This window comes from Bos indicus x Bos taurus, chromosome X, assembly GCF_003369695.1.
Source record: "Bos indicus x Bos taurus breed Angus x Brahman F1 hybrid chromosome X, Bos_hybrid_MaternalHap_v2.0, whole genome shotgun sequence".
Lineage (NCBI taxonomy): Eukaryota > Metazoa > Chordata > Mammalia > Artiodactyla > Bovidae > Bos > Bos indicus x Bos taurus.
This window is the reverse complement of record NC_040105.1, coordinates 17,576,849-17,593,796: the sequence shown is the minus strand read 5'-3', so window position 1 is coordinate 17,593,796 and position 16,948 is coordinate 17,576,849. Positions and strand designations below refer to the sequence as shown.

Here is a 16,948-nt window from a genome sequence, read left to right as displayed (position 1 = left end):
CGTGTTCAGAAACAGCTGAGTTGTTCTGACATACACGTGGTTCACTGATGTACAAAGTTCCTCCCCCCACCTGCACCTCCAATACCCCCACCTTTGCCCTGACCGTCTCTGCAGTGTCACCTCCAATCATCTTCCCCTTTGGCCAAAAGAAAAAAAGGCTAGTGGAATTAACTGGACCTTCCTTGCCTGAGTGACGTCTTTCCCCGGACAGAACATGTGTTCTCGTAAGTTTTAGTCCTTGGTGTGTTCCCAAAGGACAGAGTTGGCTGGCTGTGAGCACGACTTGAGTTTAGTCCGGGAATCGGGAAGATGACAGCCCCAAATCATTCCAGCTCCATAGCTACCAAGTAACAAGATTAAGAACCCTCAAGAATTTTTAAAAATGAAAGTGCTTTCTTACTAAGAGAAGAAATGTATTTCTAAAACATTTCATTCAGAAGGTCACATTCAAATTAGCAGATGCAGGAGCCCTGCCAGTAAAGTGTTTTGAAATAAAAGTCCTCAATCCTGCCACTCCAGTTGGCTCAGCGTCTGTCCAGGCGAGTGTGCTTGTGGGACCTGGGCTTCAGTAGCCAGGGGATGTGTGTGTGTGTGGGGGGGGTTACCTGTGGAAACTCGGCCCAGGGGTCCCACAACCTTGAGGGTTGAGGCAAGGCAGTCTCCTGCTCTCACACAGTCCTCAAGTTGTCTTTCCTCTTGGTGGGGACCAAGCCATCTAGCCTAGCCCTGGTCCCGTGGAGTTCTCACCTCTGCTCATCTTCTGGCAAGGGCTCTTGAGGTTGAGAGTCAGTCTTGTTCATCTGGGAGCTGAGGGAATCTGACCTCTTTCTCCTGGGCCTTCTCCACTGTCACAAGGATATGCGTGTCACACTGAATGCCACCCGCATCACCTCTTCTTGAGTGAGGAACCCAGAAGTCTGCCTCTTACCTCCAGGTTCATGGGTTGCCAGCTTCAGCTTTCTTCTATCCCCATTGCCTCCAGGACACACCAAACCCCATGGAACTCAGCCCAGCACCATTGACCTTTGCCAACTGACCTTTGCCAACCTTTGTCCTTTCACTGCTCTCTGGGGACCTCAGACTTCAGCCCTGAGACTCCCTGGCCAGATGCCTCCCTCCCAGATGCCTTGGGCCCTTGCTCTGTCATGTCCTTTCTCCCTTTTCCTCCAAGGCCCAACTATAAGGCCACCTTCTCTGTGTGCCTATGGCCTGCCCACAGGTATCTGTCCTGACCCAGTTCTTGATTCCCTGAAGACTGAGATGCCCCTGTATCTTACTCAGCCTATGCCATGTGTGCTTGGGGCTCTCTGTCTGTCTCTTTCCCCCATTTAGACCATGAAACACCCCCCCAGAGTGGGTGCCACCTGGCTTGGCCCTCTCATTACCAAGTATCTCTCATTACTCAATAGCCATCAGTGTGGTGGGTATTTGACAAATGCTCCTGGAGTGAATCTGTTACCTGTGTAGTTTGGCTACATGGTGACCACAGGGGTTGTGACCAAAGTCTCTTGCTTTAAGAGCAAAGATCTGCCTGTTTCACTTGCCATCACAGACCTTGGATAATCTAGTTTGTGGCTCATGTCCCTGAAAGGGTCCCCAGAACTGCCCATTTTGGGGGGACTTGGAGGAATCTTCTGCCTGTGCATGAGTGGCCTGTTTCTCTCATCATCTTGGAGGCCTGTCCACATCCTCCCAACGGGCTGCTCCTAGCCCACATACAGAGGAAAGTCTCTTGTGTCCCAACGGGCCTGGGGGCACCCACCCAACAGCTGTCTCATTTTACGGGCCCCCACCCTAGCGCCAGCCATCAGGCTGCCAGATCTCAACTTGACACCTTGTGCCTGTCAACAGCCTGGCTGATGCCTCAGCTCCAGGCCAGAAACCCTTTTTCTCAAGGTTAAAAGTAGCCGACCTTTGACAAGTGGCACTGGCTAAATTCCTGTCTCCTTAAAAGGGAAGCTCCCGGTTATCGTTCGCTGGTGCTTATTTGGCCATGGGGCAGGAGCGGGCCCTGCGTCGCACCCTGTGGGCCAGCAGGAGGATTTGTGGCTGAAGGTGCCTTGCTGAACATTCGTTATTAAAATAGCCATCTTTGAAAATGTGTGTGGGAGAGGAGGGCTTTCAGTGTATCGGCTGGTTTGCACCAAGGCCCACGTGGTTGGACAGCTTGTCGGCTCCCATTGTTCCCCTCCCAGGAAACAGTGCGACCCACCCCAGGCGCAGCATACCCCTTAAATTGTGTGCAAGAAAGCTGACAAAATGATTATTAAAAGACTTGTGTCTTTAATGTAGGGGTGACGGTGCCAAGATCGACTTGGTGGGCAGCTCGATACCTGGCATGCTGGACAAGGACCTCTCAGATCGCAGCAATGACATTGGTGAGTAAGGAGAGCATTCTTCGTTCTCTTTGCAAAACTTGAAAGGAGCTGCAGAGCGTGGTTTGCCCCTTCCAGTGGCCTGCTGTCAGCTAACTCAACCATTTAAATGTGAAGCTAACAGCCCTTGGTCAGTTTTGATGTTGCAGTTTTCTAAGGAAGGGATGTGAGGATGGTTTCCACATTAAAGCAGAATGCCTGGGATTTTTACTCTCCCTGACCTTCGGAGAAATTCCTTGCGAGGTCTAATGAAAAGAAATGATGGATAAACCTTTTGGAGAAGTGGACATTAGCATTTATATTCATATTTTCCAGCGATTTATGTATTTAGTGTAAAAAGGTGAATGGGTGGACATGCCGTGTGGCAGAATTCACTGTAGACACAGCACTAAGTGTTTTTACTTTGTGTTAAAAATGAGCTTTGGTGGAGTAATTGCCACTTAGTTTGGAACATGAGTTTTCCTAAGGTCAAGATCCCACCATGTGGCAAATGGGAAGGTACCTGGAGCCTGTGGGTAGACAAGTCCGAGGGCTTGAAGCGGGGGTGTGCGTGGGTGGAGTGCAGTCAAGTGCATGCTGTTTGGGTGATAGCCCTTTGAAGAAGTCTGGGTTCAGGGACTACATTAGTTTCATCTTTACATCTTTATTTGTATCCATAATGGCCAGAAGGATACATTTTGGAATTAGCCTTTTATAAGTGAAATTTTTTATTTTGAAATAGAGGTTCACACACAATTATAAGAAACAATGAAGAGAGATCCACATACCCTTTGCCCAGTGTCTTCCAGTGGTGACATCTTATGAAACTAGAGTGCACGGTCACAGCGGGATATTGACATCGATACAGCCCATGGGGCTCTTCAGTTGTAGCAGTGCTCGTGTGTGTTTAGTTCTCTGCGCTTAGGTCACACGTGTAGGTTTGTATATCCACCACCAGAGTCAAGATGCAGAACGTTTCTATCACCGCTAGGATCCCTCATTGTGGCCTTTTTATAACTATTAATACTAAGCACATCTCCCGCCCCGCTTCCCTTCCCTAAGCTCTGGCAACCACTATCAGGGGTTGATTTGAAGTGGAAGGTTCTAGCATGATTTGCATCGGCTGCTCAATTTAGAAACAAATGGCTGACAGTTAGCAGGCCTTGTAAGAGGTACTGGGGCGCCTATCATGAGCAGTCTCATCACCTGGGGTTACTCTTTTTGGGGTGCTGTTTTATTCTGAACCTACTAATCGAGTTGCATCTTTGCAACTGCTGACCTGCAGTCTGGTCCGGTCTTATGACAGCCTGGGAGTACGATACGTTGTTGTGACCATAAACACCACAAGTACTTGCCCTGGTTTCAGAAACTCTTTTACATCCTCTCATAGCCTTTGAGAAGCCTGGTCAGGAAGTGTGACCAGGAGCTTTTGACAGCTTGGGCTGATGCAACAATAATAGCAACACTGGCCTGCTACAGCTTTGGACCTGGTTAAAGGGCAGAAAAGAGCAGAGCGGCCATTGGCTGTGAACGAGAAGGAATCATCAGAATGAGCGTGATTAAGTCCTGGTTTCACTGCTATGGTTCAGCCTTTGGGCCCCATGCTAAGGCCGGCTGGCCCATTGGCAAAGTGGCAATGAGGGTCCCATGGGGAGCCCCCAGGAAAGGAGGTGTTACCCACATCCAGGATGCACAGGGCTATGCCCTGCTGTGAAGGGCATTGGCCTTTAAGCCTTGTTTCCTTTGGGTCTGGAGATGGCTAAGGTGGCTGTCGCAAAAATAAGAATCCTAGGATTTTCAGTCTGATGATGTAGTTCGGAAATACTGGGGCGTTGATAGAGGGGGCTTGGCCTATGCAAGCTTTTCATACTGTGTATGGATCAGGGAGCCCAGAAAGAGATGCTGATGTTTGGTTCACTCTCATTTTTCCAAGAAGACATTAATCCCAGAAGACTAATTCCTCAAGCTAATAATTTAATGTATATATTATTTGCATTGCCAGAAATAATGATTGGCAGCCTTGTCAACAACCACTAAATACTTGAGTATCTACTCTTCAAGTGCAAGATTTCAACAGATGCCAGGGTCCTTGTACACAGGCCCCACTTTCCAGGGGCTTTGGGTCTGTTGTGGCCCCCAAGACAGCAAATGGGAAGTGTCACACTGACTATGCTAACTAAGTGTTAGAAAGTAATACTGATCAGAGTTGGAGCTGCTCCATGATGTCCAGGATGTCAGGGCAGGCTCTGCAAAGTGGGACAGACTGACCTGAATCTGGAAGTTAAATTCGCTTCAGTCAAGGCAGAAGCAGGCAGGAAAGTCACATGGGGAGTGCTGATCCTGGGCATCGGTCAGCCTGGCACAGAGCAAGGTGCTAACCCAGAAATGGAAGTCAGGGCTGCTCTGAATTTGGGAGGGATGGATTTGTCATTTTTTCTATAGGCAGTGGGAGCCATGGGTGGTTGACACTGAAGTGACATGATCAAGTCTAAAAATTGAGATAATAACTGGTGGAGCTTTGTGGAACCCATCAGATGAAGGGTAGATGGGTGTCAGGGAGTCAGGTTTGTTGATAGTTCACCTGAGAGGTAGTGAGAGAGAGCCAGAGGCCAGCTGCTCACAGGAGGATTGGAAAGAAGGGGGATAGTTGTAGAGCAGCAATGAGAGAGAATGATCATTGGTCCTCAAGAGCAGATCAGATTTGGGAGTGGGGAGGAGGAGAGACTGATTTATTAGCTCTGAGGGTTTTTAGGGTTGGGGGACTGACTGAGGTGGGGGAGTGACTTGGATTGAAATAAACATATCCAGAGGAGAAACTGGTTTGGGGTAAACATGATGAATTTAAGCATGTTGACATTGAGATGTGGTCAGACATCCCGCATCGGTGCTCCATGTGGATTGAAGGTGGAGGCTGAGGCCAGAGAGGTGGGCAGGGATTGCAGTGGAGATTAGAACCTTCCAGGAGATGAGAAGGCAGGGCTGGGCACCTGAGGACCTGGGATTGAGTGTTGATTGTGCTGCTTCCTGGCTTGGTGACCTTCTGTAATTTACACCAACTCTCTGAGCTTCAACTTGCTTTCTCTGTAAAGACTACTACTGTCTCTCTCAGCTTCTTCACCTTGTCTTCCAGAATTATGTAAAATCACTTGATGAGCTGCTGAAAGGCAGAGATGCTAATTTTTCATGTTGTTTGCTTAAAAGTGATAGTCAGGAAAATAAGTAAAATCCTTACCATGAGAAAAGACAAAGAAGGACCTAGAACTGAGGACTAAACCTGGTGCAAAGCCCACACCTAAGGGAAAAGTGGGCTCTTACAGCATCACCAGGGCCAATGGAGGAGAGGATTTTAAGCAGTGTCTTAGGTCCAAATCCAGAAACGTTCTTTGCAGGTGGGTCTGTCAAGATTAGGACATTGCCGAGGGGCTGGGTCTCTTCCGGGCTGCTTTTGTATATCTGCTTTTGTAGCATCTGTTCATTGCTTTGAATCAAGAAGGAAATTATCTGTACCAGAATGTTTTGTTAGTGATTCAGACAATTGAAGCTGTCCAAATGTGGGCCGCAGTGAAATCACAGAATACAGCCTTAAAACCCATTAGAAATCATTGTTGGTAGCTATAAATGAATCTGTGTTTCCTCTTAATAAAGCTATAATTTTAAATTATTATAATATTAAATTAGAGAAGGTGGCTTTTTCAGGTCTCGTGTGGGCAGCTACCAGCATCTGTCTGCCCAAGATAATTGGGAATGAAATCAGTTGGTCCAAAGCTGACTTGCTGATGTCAGTTTGAGATATTGTTTGTATCAAACTATGTGGCCATATTTCAAGTAGCATAATAGGAATACATGGATGAGCTCCAAACAGGCCTGTGCATGAATAGAAAGGAAAATTAAATTGTCCAGTTTTCTCTTGCTGATGGAAGAATCTCTGTTCCGATTGAGTGGGAGATTATAGGCCGCAAAGTCAAGTGCCATAACATTTACTTTTATTATGCAGTATGTTGTAGTTCCCATGGCATGGTGGGATTTCTTGTTACACTTCAATGCTACGGAGATTTTCTGTTCCTCTCCCACTAAAGCACATAGCAACGGGCCTCCAGGTGTGAAGCAGCCTGGGAACTAAGCCATCTAGTTGCAATTAACTGACTTCAAAAAAAGCCTTTCTCATTCCTCTTCAGTTGCTTGACTTCTTTGTTTTGACTCTTGTTTTCCATTCTATTCAAATCTCATCATACTTTTCCCACTTTGGCCTCTTTACATGGACGCCATCCCCTGTTCCCTTGAGGAAGCTGATTCCCCCTGTATTTTTTCAGCAGACCCACAGTTTTCTTAAATTGGGGCCCACTCGGGCATTGGCATAAATACAGGTATGTGATAGAATCGTCACAAAGTGTTTGGAAAGCCTAGGAGTGCTTTCTCAGAATCTTTTATAGTAGAACATGCCTTTATAATCTTTTTGATTCTTCTTTGAGGTACAATTTGTGATAGTTTCTTCCAAGTAAAATAGCTGTGTGTATAACGTCCTGGTATTAGAATCATTCCTCCAGGGCAATGAAGAGTGTATGCTCGCTCTCTTCATCTCCCTCTGCTGTCATCCTGAGATTATAGTGGTGAACTCATAGCAATGGGAGTGAGCAAAGGAGAGGAGAAAAGGAGTTAATAGTCGCTGGGTACCTACTAAATGCTTGGTATATTTTATATATTTTTCATCATCATCAACCCTGTGAGGGAGGTGTAATGTCTTGTTTTACAAGGAAGGGACAGGGACTAAAGAAAGTCAAGTGACTTGGGAAAGGTTAACTGCCTGGTAAATAGCAGATTTGGATTTGAACCTAGTTCCCCCTGACCCATAGAGCCCAAATTTTCCTGTGTATGAAGTTGGTCTGTATCAGCAGTTCTCAGCCATTCTCCCCAGGAGACATTTGGCGATGTCTGGAGACAGTTTTGCTTGTTACAACACGGTGGGAGTGGGATGCTACTGGCATCTAGTGGGTGGAGACCAGGGATGCTGTTAAACATTCTGCAATGCACAGGGCAACCCCCACAGCAAAGACCAATCTGGTGCCAGGGTCAGTAGCGCCACAGTTGAGAAAGCCAGGTGGTGAGTTGGGAACAGCTGGGCCAAGGACAGTGTCCCCTCAGTTGAATGCAGCCTTGTGGTCCTGGAATAGCTCATCTTGCTTCTTGGGATTCTTTATAAAACGTCATGTGAAAATGGTTTCAGAGCTTTTGGCACCTGGTGCATTTAGATACCAAAAATTAAATATATTTAAGTTATTCACCTAAACATGGACCAAGGAAGTTGCCATGACCTTTGAGAAGACACTCATTCTCTTTCTCCTTGCCCTATAAAAAAATAATATAATTTGCATTTAATTTTCATACACAACAGTGTTATATTTGAGACTAGTTACTCTCCAAAGACTTAATACCCAGTGTTTAAATGGACATTAAATAAAAGGACAACAAACATGAAATTTAATCAATGCTAAGTTAGAAATTTGTGTGGTAAAGCTGAAGACTATATATAGTTTAAAGCAGTTTAATAGTGACCAGTAACACAAAGTTTTTGTCAATGTGACCCCAAGTCTCTGTAAACAAGTGATGAAAATTTTAACTTACTTGAAATTTCTGCCTTTTACCATAAGAAACCATCTCTTTGGGTTTCTTGGACAGATCTTAGGGGAAGAGTTAGGTCCCCAAGCTTTGGGCTGTTGATTTTTGTGTTCTTTTTTGTTCCCCTTCATATTTTTAATTTCCCCCTTTGGAGCTCCCAGTCCAGTAACTGGATCTTGCAGCATTTCAGGTCATTGAGCAATTTCTCGGGTTTAATAGGACAACATATACTGTATCCTGCCTGCCTTAGAGAACCCCGTAAGTGACATTTGGAGTGTTCCAGAAGGTCTCCTGGCTGAACTTGTGTGTGAGCAAGCCACATCTCTAAGCTTATTCAAGAGCCCCAGCTCACTCTGACAGGCAGTGTCCCTTTACCAGTGACCTTCAGACGTGACCTTTGGGATCAGGACAGTGGCCAGCATGACCTGTACAGAGGAAAGGAAGATGTGATACCTGCTGTGTCACCGTCAACTCTGCACATGAGGCTGTGGGGTCTGCATGTGCGGAGCTCTGCTCCTATCCGGGGACACCAGTGAGGATTAAACTTCAAGTCATATCAGGATAATTTGGGAAGCAAGTGTGACGACAAAAGCAAAAGAGATTGTACTTAGGATCGAACACTTTATACCAAGGAAGGGAAACAGATTGAACTTCTAATTGGTGGGTCTTGAACCTAGTCAGTCCCTCTGACCAGTTTTGGTTTCCATGCCGTGCTTCTGGACTTAGCCTTGGCTCATAAAAGGCTCTCTGTCTGGGTACCCCCTGTATTACCTCTTCCCCTGGTTCCCGACCTCACATCTAAGATTCTTAGGACTCACAGCCAATCTTAGAGAAGACAGGCTGATGGCAGGCCTTGTCCTTCTCGGCACTTCTACAACTCTGATCCCAGATGTTCCACTGCCAGATCTTCACCGTTAGAAACATCAGTCCAGACCAAAACTGAGGTGCTCACTTCCCCCAGCTTGGCCCCCTCACAGGGCAACCCTGGCCTTTGGCAGTCTGTCGCATTGTTAGGTTTGTGCTTTGATGGGTGCCACAGACTCCTTTGACCTCGTGACATCTGATAAGCATGAAAGCAGTAAACATTCACAGTGCTAGTAGGAAAAGCTTCGTGAATACTCTAGAGACACAGGTGGAGGTTAAACAAAGCCAAGTGGGGGTGACGATGATAACCAGTGCATAACCTCCCAGGAGCAAGGTATTTGGGAGTGTGAATTATTCTAAAACAGAGAACGAACAGTACCCTCCTGCCCGAGCCACCCACAGCCATCAGCCTGCCCCAAGGAAGAGTGAGTGACTGGTCAGATGAGAGAGGGGAACATTTGGGTGTGCAGCAAGCATCCTTCAGATGGGTCTTGGCTGCAAGGGGGTCACAATGTCCGCTTGCTGTGTGGACTTGTAGCCAGCCCCAGAAGTCCACCTGTGTGCCGGGGCTTTATGCCCTCCCCTCCCTCTCTGGACAGGGCCTGGCACTCTTCGTTCAGCCCAGCTGCTTCACCGCCTCTGCTTTCACTACATGCTGGGACCATTTTCAGCTTTAAGAATATAAATGCAAAGGGATACCCCATAGGTTCAAAGTAGTCTATATCACAGCAAAGAGACAATATAGTAACCTCTGTTACATACACAGTGTGCCCACTGAGGCCTCTGCGCTGCGACTGAATGTTCAGGTAAGAAGGGAGCAAGTGACGGTCAGCGCTCAGATTGCACATGGCATTTACTTGGCCTGTGATGGCCCTTCCACCCACTGGCTGTGGATTCATGGACTGGCAGAGCCCTGTCTGGCTTCCATTTGACTTGTAAATATCCAGAAGGATACACAACTTGCCAGAAAACCATGCTCAAGTACCCCTTTGTCATACTAAAAGCATTCTGGACAAATGCTTTATGAAGGAGGAAAGCTGAGTTCTCAAACTCCTTCTAGTCATGGACTCTTGGGAAGGCGTAGGCTGGGAACCTCAGCCCACTCTGCCTCCCACTGCCTTTGGTTCATTCAGTGACAAAAGTGATGAGCTCTTGTGGAGTAAGCTTGGGGGGCCCATTTGAAGGGAATTGGATCTGGTGGTGACAAGCTAAGGGTGAGGTGTCAGTGAACAACAAGCCCTAGTTTCAAGTCAGAAGATCTTTATTTAGCTTCCCAATGACCTATCGTGGCACTCTCCACCTCTCCAGGCCTGAGTCCTTTCTCTCGAGGTGGTTTACAATCTTTGGAATTTCACAGACTCATTTATCCCAGTTCCCCCACTAAAGCCTTTTAATTTGAAGGACTGCTCATTTTTATTTGACTAATGAAGCACATTTTAAAAAACAAATGCCATCATCTGGTAGGAGATAATCTCCAATTTAAAAATTGAACATACTTGGCTTACTGGGAGACTCACCACGTTGACCTTCTTTTTCTTGGCACTTGACGTGTGCTTTGGAGATAACTTTGTTGTTACGAATGCATACCAGTTCTTGGGAGTGACCTTGGAAAACTACTGGTCTAGCACAGGTCTGCAGAGATGCGGTGTAGGAGGAGGAAACAGGTGGGGGCAAATGAAAGGCCCCAGACAGAGGCAGGTATTGAAGCTGGGGTAAAAACTCAGCACCCAGAAATGAACAATTAGCTTAATTTTTTATAGAGATATAATTGCCAGTTGTTTTAAAAAAAATCACTCATGGAATGTCAGAATCGTAAGGGCATTTAAAATACTTAGTACCTCTGTCCTCTGCCTTTGCCCACGACTGGAGTATGGGGGCCTGCCAATCCTTCTAGCAGCTCTGCCCAGCACAGTAGAACAAGTGCTTCAGCCAGGAGGAACTTCCTCCTCGAGTTTTGCTTTCAGCATCATTTTGGCACTTGATGTGCTTTGGAGTACATATTCTGGACATTGAGATACTCTTTCACATGTGCATTAGAATTTGCTATTTTGACTGCCCTCCACTCCTCTTTCTCTAACCACTGTTGAAGAAGAAATGCCCTGTTCAAAGAACATGCACCCTCTGCCTGCCTGCGGCTCATCCCACTGAAGTGAGCCATCAGCAGGGTGTCAGCCTCTTAGGAGCTTGTTTTTTTTTATCCTTAAACCAGGGGCTTAGAGGAACTGATTCAAGGGGCCCAGTTCAGCCCTGTAGTCTTATTTTTCTGACTCAATCTGTTTATTTTAGCTGAGTTTTCTGGACGTTGAGAAAACTGCTCTGCTGGTAACCGCTGAATCCTCTGTAAGATTAAATAGCTTGTTCTTTCATTTGTCTCTTTGCCTCACTTCCTCTAGTTCTGTTAGTTCCTTAAACCCAGAATTGACAATTTTCTCCTTTCTGAGTTCTCATCCAGGGTTTTCTTTGGCCTAAAGATTTTTGCTTATAAGAGATTTGCTGGCCATCTGGAAATTTAAATCATTAAGAATTAAGGGCATAACAGTTTAGGCAGAACTTTTTATGAAGTTTAAAAATTCATTCACCTTTAAAATACTCATTATGATTTTTTCACCAAAATTCTTACAGAAAAATGTAAAAGGTGGGATGTTTGTCATCCAAAATAAGTTTGAGTACCAGAGAAAACCCTTATATGGAGGCAAGATAATCCCACAGAACCACTGAGGAAAGTGGTGGTGTGTTACATAGACCGTGGGTTTTCAGATAAGGGCACTTGGATTTGAATTCCTAGCTCCGCAATCTGGGTTAAGAGACTCTGAGCTCCTTTTTCCTCTTCTATATGACAGGGTTAGTTACTAATGCCCACCTGCCTCAGAGGGTTGTTGTAGAATTTAGAGCTAATGATGTGACGTGGCTGAAACAAAACAGGTTCTTTCAGAGTGGTAGTTGGTATAGCTGTGGTTCAGTAAGAGAGAACCACATATCACCCTTCATTCTTACCATGACTCCTGTTATCAGAAATTAGGAAAGTTCTTGAACACATAAATCAGCTGAAATTTTGACAACTGTATCAGAGATCTTTTCATATGTGATTTGCTCAGTTGTCTTTTTATATTAAACAGCTTTTTCCCACCCCACAAAGGGGAAAAGGCGCTCACTTAAAAAAATGAAAGAACGTAGGAAGTTAGGGAAATTCCCTAGAATCTCAGCCTCTTCCTGAGATAATCACTGTTAACTTGGTGTACACACTTTTAGAAGTCTTTCTGTGATTGGATGGAGGTTTTTAAAATGTTATCATGTTGAAATACAGTTCTAGTCCTTACTTGTTCTTTTGTACTAAATAATGTGTGTTTGACACCTTTCTGCAAAAGTCACATAGATCAACCTTATATTTTTAAAGGCTGCATGATGTTCCATTGTGTGATTCTACTGTAACCTGTTCATTTTGGGCAATGTTGCAAAGATCACCTTAGGACAATGATCTGCAAACATGAACCTTGGGGGACCATAGAGATCTCCCAGGCCACAGATAGCACCTTGTCTTCTTATGTACTCTTCTTCAGACTCATCTCCTGAGAGTCCTGATGTCACGCTGCTTTTCCTTTCTCACTCCCCTTTCTCATTTGCCCTCTCTCACCTCATGTGGTATAGCCAATCTCTTGCCCACTCCAGGGGTACAAAAACCTCTGGTGGAAACTCAGAAATAATTCTGAGATTGGTGTTAGACTTGATTAAATAAAAGACTCTATTGACTGGACCAAAAAAACACATCCATTTACAAGCCAGTTGGTTTCTAATCCTCTTGCTTCCATCCAAATTGAAGGAGGTACCCACTGAGTTGTTCATTGATAGATAGTTAAAAATAGTTCTTGATGTTAGCCCACTGTCTGATTTTTGGTATGTAACTTGGAAGGACTTCAAAGAATTAAGTGACATTGTGATAACAAAATTCTTTCCATTCCTGTCTACTTATTTTTGTGTTAACAGAGTTTCTTGGCACTTATATCTATAAAGTGGAAAATAAGAATAGAATCAATATCAAGCTGAATATAAATACACATGAAGTGATTGAGGGAGATGCCAAATAAAATTCTACTTGTTATGCTATTAAATTCCTTATCAAAATGTGTATACATATGTTTTGATCATTTTCATAGTAATAATGATAGGTCAATCCAGAAAAAAGTCATTTTTATACCTAGAGCCTTATGATTTCAGGAAATGAAAAAGTTATTTTCAGTTTATATACATGTTCATATGGCAGGAAGAGATGAAAAATTAACAATGGATAAAATTAACAAAAGCATAAAACATACTACATTAGAATAAAATTCAGCAGTGGAAGTATGATGGATATATGAATTCAAAAAGGGAAAGGAATGGTGCAGAATTTCCAACCATTAAAGAAGAACTTATTCATGATTTTTTAAATGGATGATGGTGGTTGTTAAATTGGTATGGTATCAGATTTACATTGAATATATTCAAGACAGCAATAGTTATATTTTAAGATATCAATGTTTATAATATATAAATTATATTATGTAATATATATAGTAAATTATAATTTCTATATTATAATAGAAATTGTGTGACTAAAATTTGTGAAAAATTTAGATGTCAACTTAACCTGTGTGAGGGAGTACATAGATTTTTTAAATTATTTTAGGAGGAACACTGGTAAACAGTCTGAATGCCCCTAGCCTCATGAATATGTCATTCTACATGTATAGAAACATTGCTATGGGTTAATTTCTAGAAGCAGAATATCTGAGGGTGTACACATTTACATTTTGTGACAGATATTGCCAAACAGCATTACATAAAGGTTGCGCCAGTTTACAATATGTTAGTATTTACTAACATAACTACAATTTCTAATAGATACATTATTTGCTAAATCATTTTCAATGACAAATTTGGGCCTGTAGTGAGCAATTTTTAACAGAATGCAAAAGTGAAGTGTTACATCCCCCCTCCCCCCACGTTGCTGGCTATGGATGCACGTGAAGCTCTTTACTTCTCTGTGCTAGACTTCAGGAAGATGTACCCTACCCCCTTCCCAGATCCCTTCTGCTGATCTCAATTAGGTCACCAGACTGTCACTGCTAATTTCATCTTATACCTGTCTCTCGTATTAGCTAGCAGAATTTGTAATTATGTCTGTAAAATCCTGTCTCTCTCCAGAGGCTCTGAGCTCCATAGGGTGGGGCCCACAGCTGTTTTGTTCATCGCTGCACACCGCCCCCCACCCCACCCCTATGCCTAACCCAGAGCCTGGCTCACAGGTCTCACTTAGGAACTGTGTACTGAATGAAGGAGCTGAGCACATGCGAGAAGAAATAGCACGATGTAGGATCACGTTAGAGATTTTCATTGTTGCTAGCCCCATGTAGCTATTTAAATTTAATTTAAATCATCACACTTAGCCATGTTCTGTGTGCTCAGTTAGCCACACAGGGCTGGTGGCACCATATTGGATAGTGCAGATATAGCCAGTTTCCATCATCCCAGCAAGTTTTAATGGATAGTAGTGTTATAAGTGATTGTCCTTTTATTCTCAGAACTTTCCCTGTGTCTGGCACACAGTAGTTACTTAACAAATGTTTAAGTGAATGAGTAAACAAACTTTATCTCCCTCTTTTATTCTTGAGCTACAAGTTTCCGTGTAAAAGTTACTCTGCACTGAATAGACCAACATTCCCCCTTAACTTGCCTCACACCTTATATTTCTTGCCAGAGATTTCTTTAAAGAAGCCAGCCCCCTTTTCAGTCCTTTTAAGAGCACATTTAAATAAAATAGAACAAAGGCAACTTCTTCTCAGAGCACAGAGTTATTTCTACACACACACAAATTACATTTTCTGGCATCTTGCTCTTGATGGAGGAACAATTCTCAGAACTCACTATCAGTTGGATGAGAAGGAAGGTCCAGTAGGAACACTGCTGTCTGTCCAGTGCTCTGTAATGGAAAGAATGTCACCAGCGTGAATCTAAGAGTGCACCCTGCCACTTTCTGACTGTGACCTTGATAATGTTGTCTAACCTGTGACCTCCCTGTCTCGTTTATGGAATAGAGTAGCCTGCTTGGCATGGGTTTTTGGGAGGGCTGGATGAGCACACTCTCATGAAGGGTGGAGTAGTAGGGTGGCTGACCGGTAGCTCACGTTTGTTTACTCCTAGCCGCCTGTATTGGAGAAGGCAATGGCACCCCACTCCAGTACTCTTGCCTGGAAAATCCCATGGATGGAGGAGCTTGGTAGACTGCAGTCCATGGGGTCACTAAGAGTCGGACATGACTGAGCGATTTCACTTTCACTTTTCACTTTCATGCATTGGAGAAGGAAATGGCAACCCACTCCAGTGTTTTGCCTGGAGAATCCCAGGGACGGGGGAGCCTGGTGGGCTGCCGTCTCTGGGGTCACACAGAGTCGGACACGACTGAAGCGACTTAGCAGCAGCAGCAGCAGCCGCCGCCTGTATCTTGAAAACTTCACCCTAGTTGATAAATGAAAACAAAACAGCAAATCTGCTATATCCATACACATTTTGGAGGGCTTATTTTCCCACAGAATCTAATCATTGCTTAAATGAGAATTTTTCAGTTGGTGACTCAGCTGATGCAGGTGTTCATTGACCCCTCATAACAGGCCTATCTTTGCAGTCTGCACAGATTTTTCACATGAGTCAAAGGATTTCCACGCAGGGTGAGATTTCCTCCTGACCAGACTACCTTGAGATGCTTCTTCTTTGTAGAGAATATACCTGCGGCCCTGTGGGTTTAGAGTTTTCTCATCTTAAATCTTAAAAAAAGAAAAATCTTGTTGTGGCTTGGTTTTCTTTTTTTAAAAGATTTAGCCTTGCTCTTAAATTTCTGCTCCCAGGTCCCACAGCTCCATCATTGGCATCTGAAAACAAAATTCTACCTGCGTGATCTGAAAGGGTTTTCACATAATCTCTCATTTATTAAAGAATAACCGTGCAGAGCTGATAGCTCAGATAACTGTCTCCTTTCCCCCCCCCCCCCTGGTGGGAAAACCAAAGCCCAGAAAGGTTGTTTGTTCATTCATTCAACAATCATTTATTGAACACTCACTGCAAGCCAGGTATGGTGCTAGGCCTGGGAAGAACAGAGGTAGAAGCCATGGCTTCTTCCTTGGCTGATGAGGGAGATAGATAGGCCAACAGAGACTGTTAGTTCAGGGTGCTGAACATTGACATTGGAGTGATGAGTCTCTAGGGAGCACTCAGGTCAGTTTAGAGTGCAGTCTGGATTCTTGGAAGAGATCTTAGTTGCCAAGCCAAGCCTTGATGGCCCCAGGGGAAGGGAGGAGAGGAGAGGGGAGGGGAGAGGAGGAAGTCACCTGAGGGACAGAGGTGCATCGGCCACATGAAGGCACCAGGATTTCATTGGCACTCAGGAAGGACTTGAAGCAGCAAAGGAGCATACTCAGATCTTCACTTTACACATCTCTCTCTGGCAGCAGCTTGTGGGATGGTACAGGACTTGGAGTGAGAAATTCATTTCCATGGTTCCATGTAAGAAGTTCCTGCAGCTTTAATGGTCCTTGACAGGACATGCAGGGATGGTGTGGTTTCCAGAGATATTGGGAGGGAGTAATGCTGCCAAGCTTCAGATGTAGGAAACTTCTATTCCAGGACTCATTCTCGAGTCTAGAGCAGCAAACTACAGTAAGTAAGCAGAGCCACGTAGGAGCTCACAAACATTTCCTTTGGTGCCACTGGCCCGCCTCAGGCTGTTGACTCTCCTCCATGTTTTCAGTGGGTGTGTTTCAGGTTGCCTGTGGTCACTGGTACCATCCCTCCCATCAGTGGAAAATGAGCCCACATTTTCTAATTGAACTAAATAGGGTGTGACTGAAACTTATGGAAAATGGGCAACTCCTTGTGCCGTGAAGAGTCCAAAGGCATTTCCAAGCTGACTCCATGTCCAGCATGAATTATCCCCGTATGTCTGCAGAGGGTTCGTCTTCCAAGTATCAGAAAAGCTCAGGACCTCTCATCCTTATGAAACTAACTTTAAAAAAAATACCCCACCTTTGCCAGTTCCAGAGTTTTGGATTGGCTTATGGGCATTAAAACCATTTTTTATTAAGAGGAAA

General features: G+C 44.5%; 1 protein-coding gene across 9 annotated transcripts in view; it reads left to right on the top strand.

Annotated features, from left to right (window-relative positions):
• Positions 1 to 16,948, top strand: part of SH3KBP1 (SH3 domain containing kinase binding protein 1) — a 333,390-nt gene that overhangs the window by 296,278 nt on the left and 20,164 nt on the right. For all 9 annotated transcript variants that reach the window (XM_027533395.1, XM_027533394.1, XM_027533396.1 and 6 more), the window contains one exon: positions 2,293 to 2,378. In XM_027533395.1, the coding sequence (XP_027389196.1) occupies positions 2,293 to 2,378 (86 nt within the window). The remainder of the gene's footprint in view (positions 1 to 2,292; positions 2,379 to 16,948) is intronic.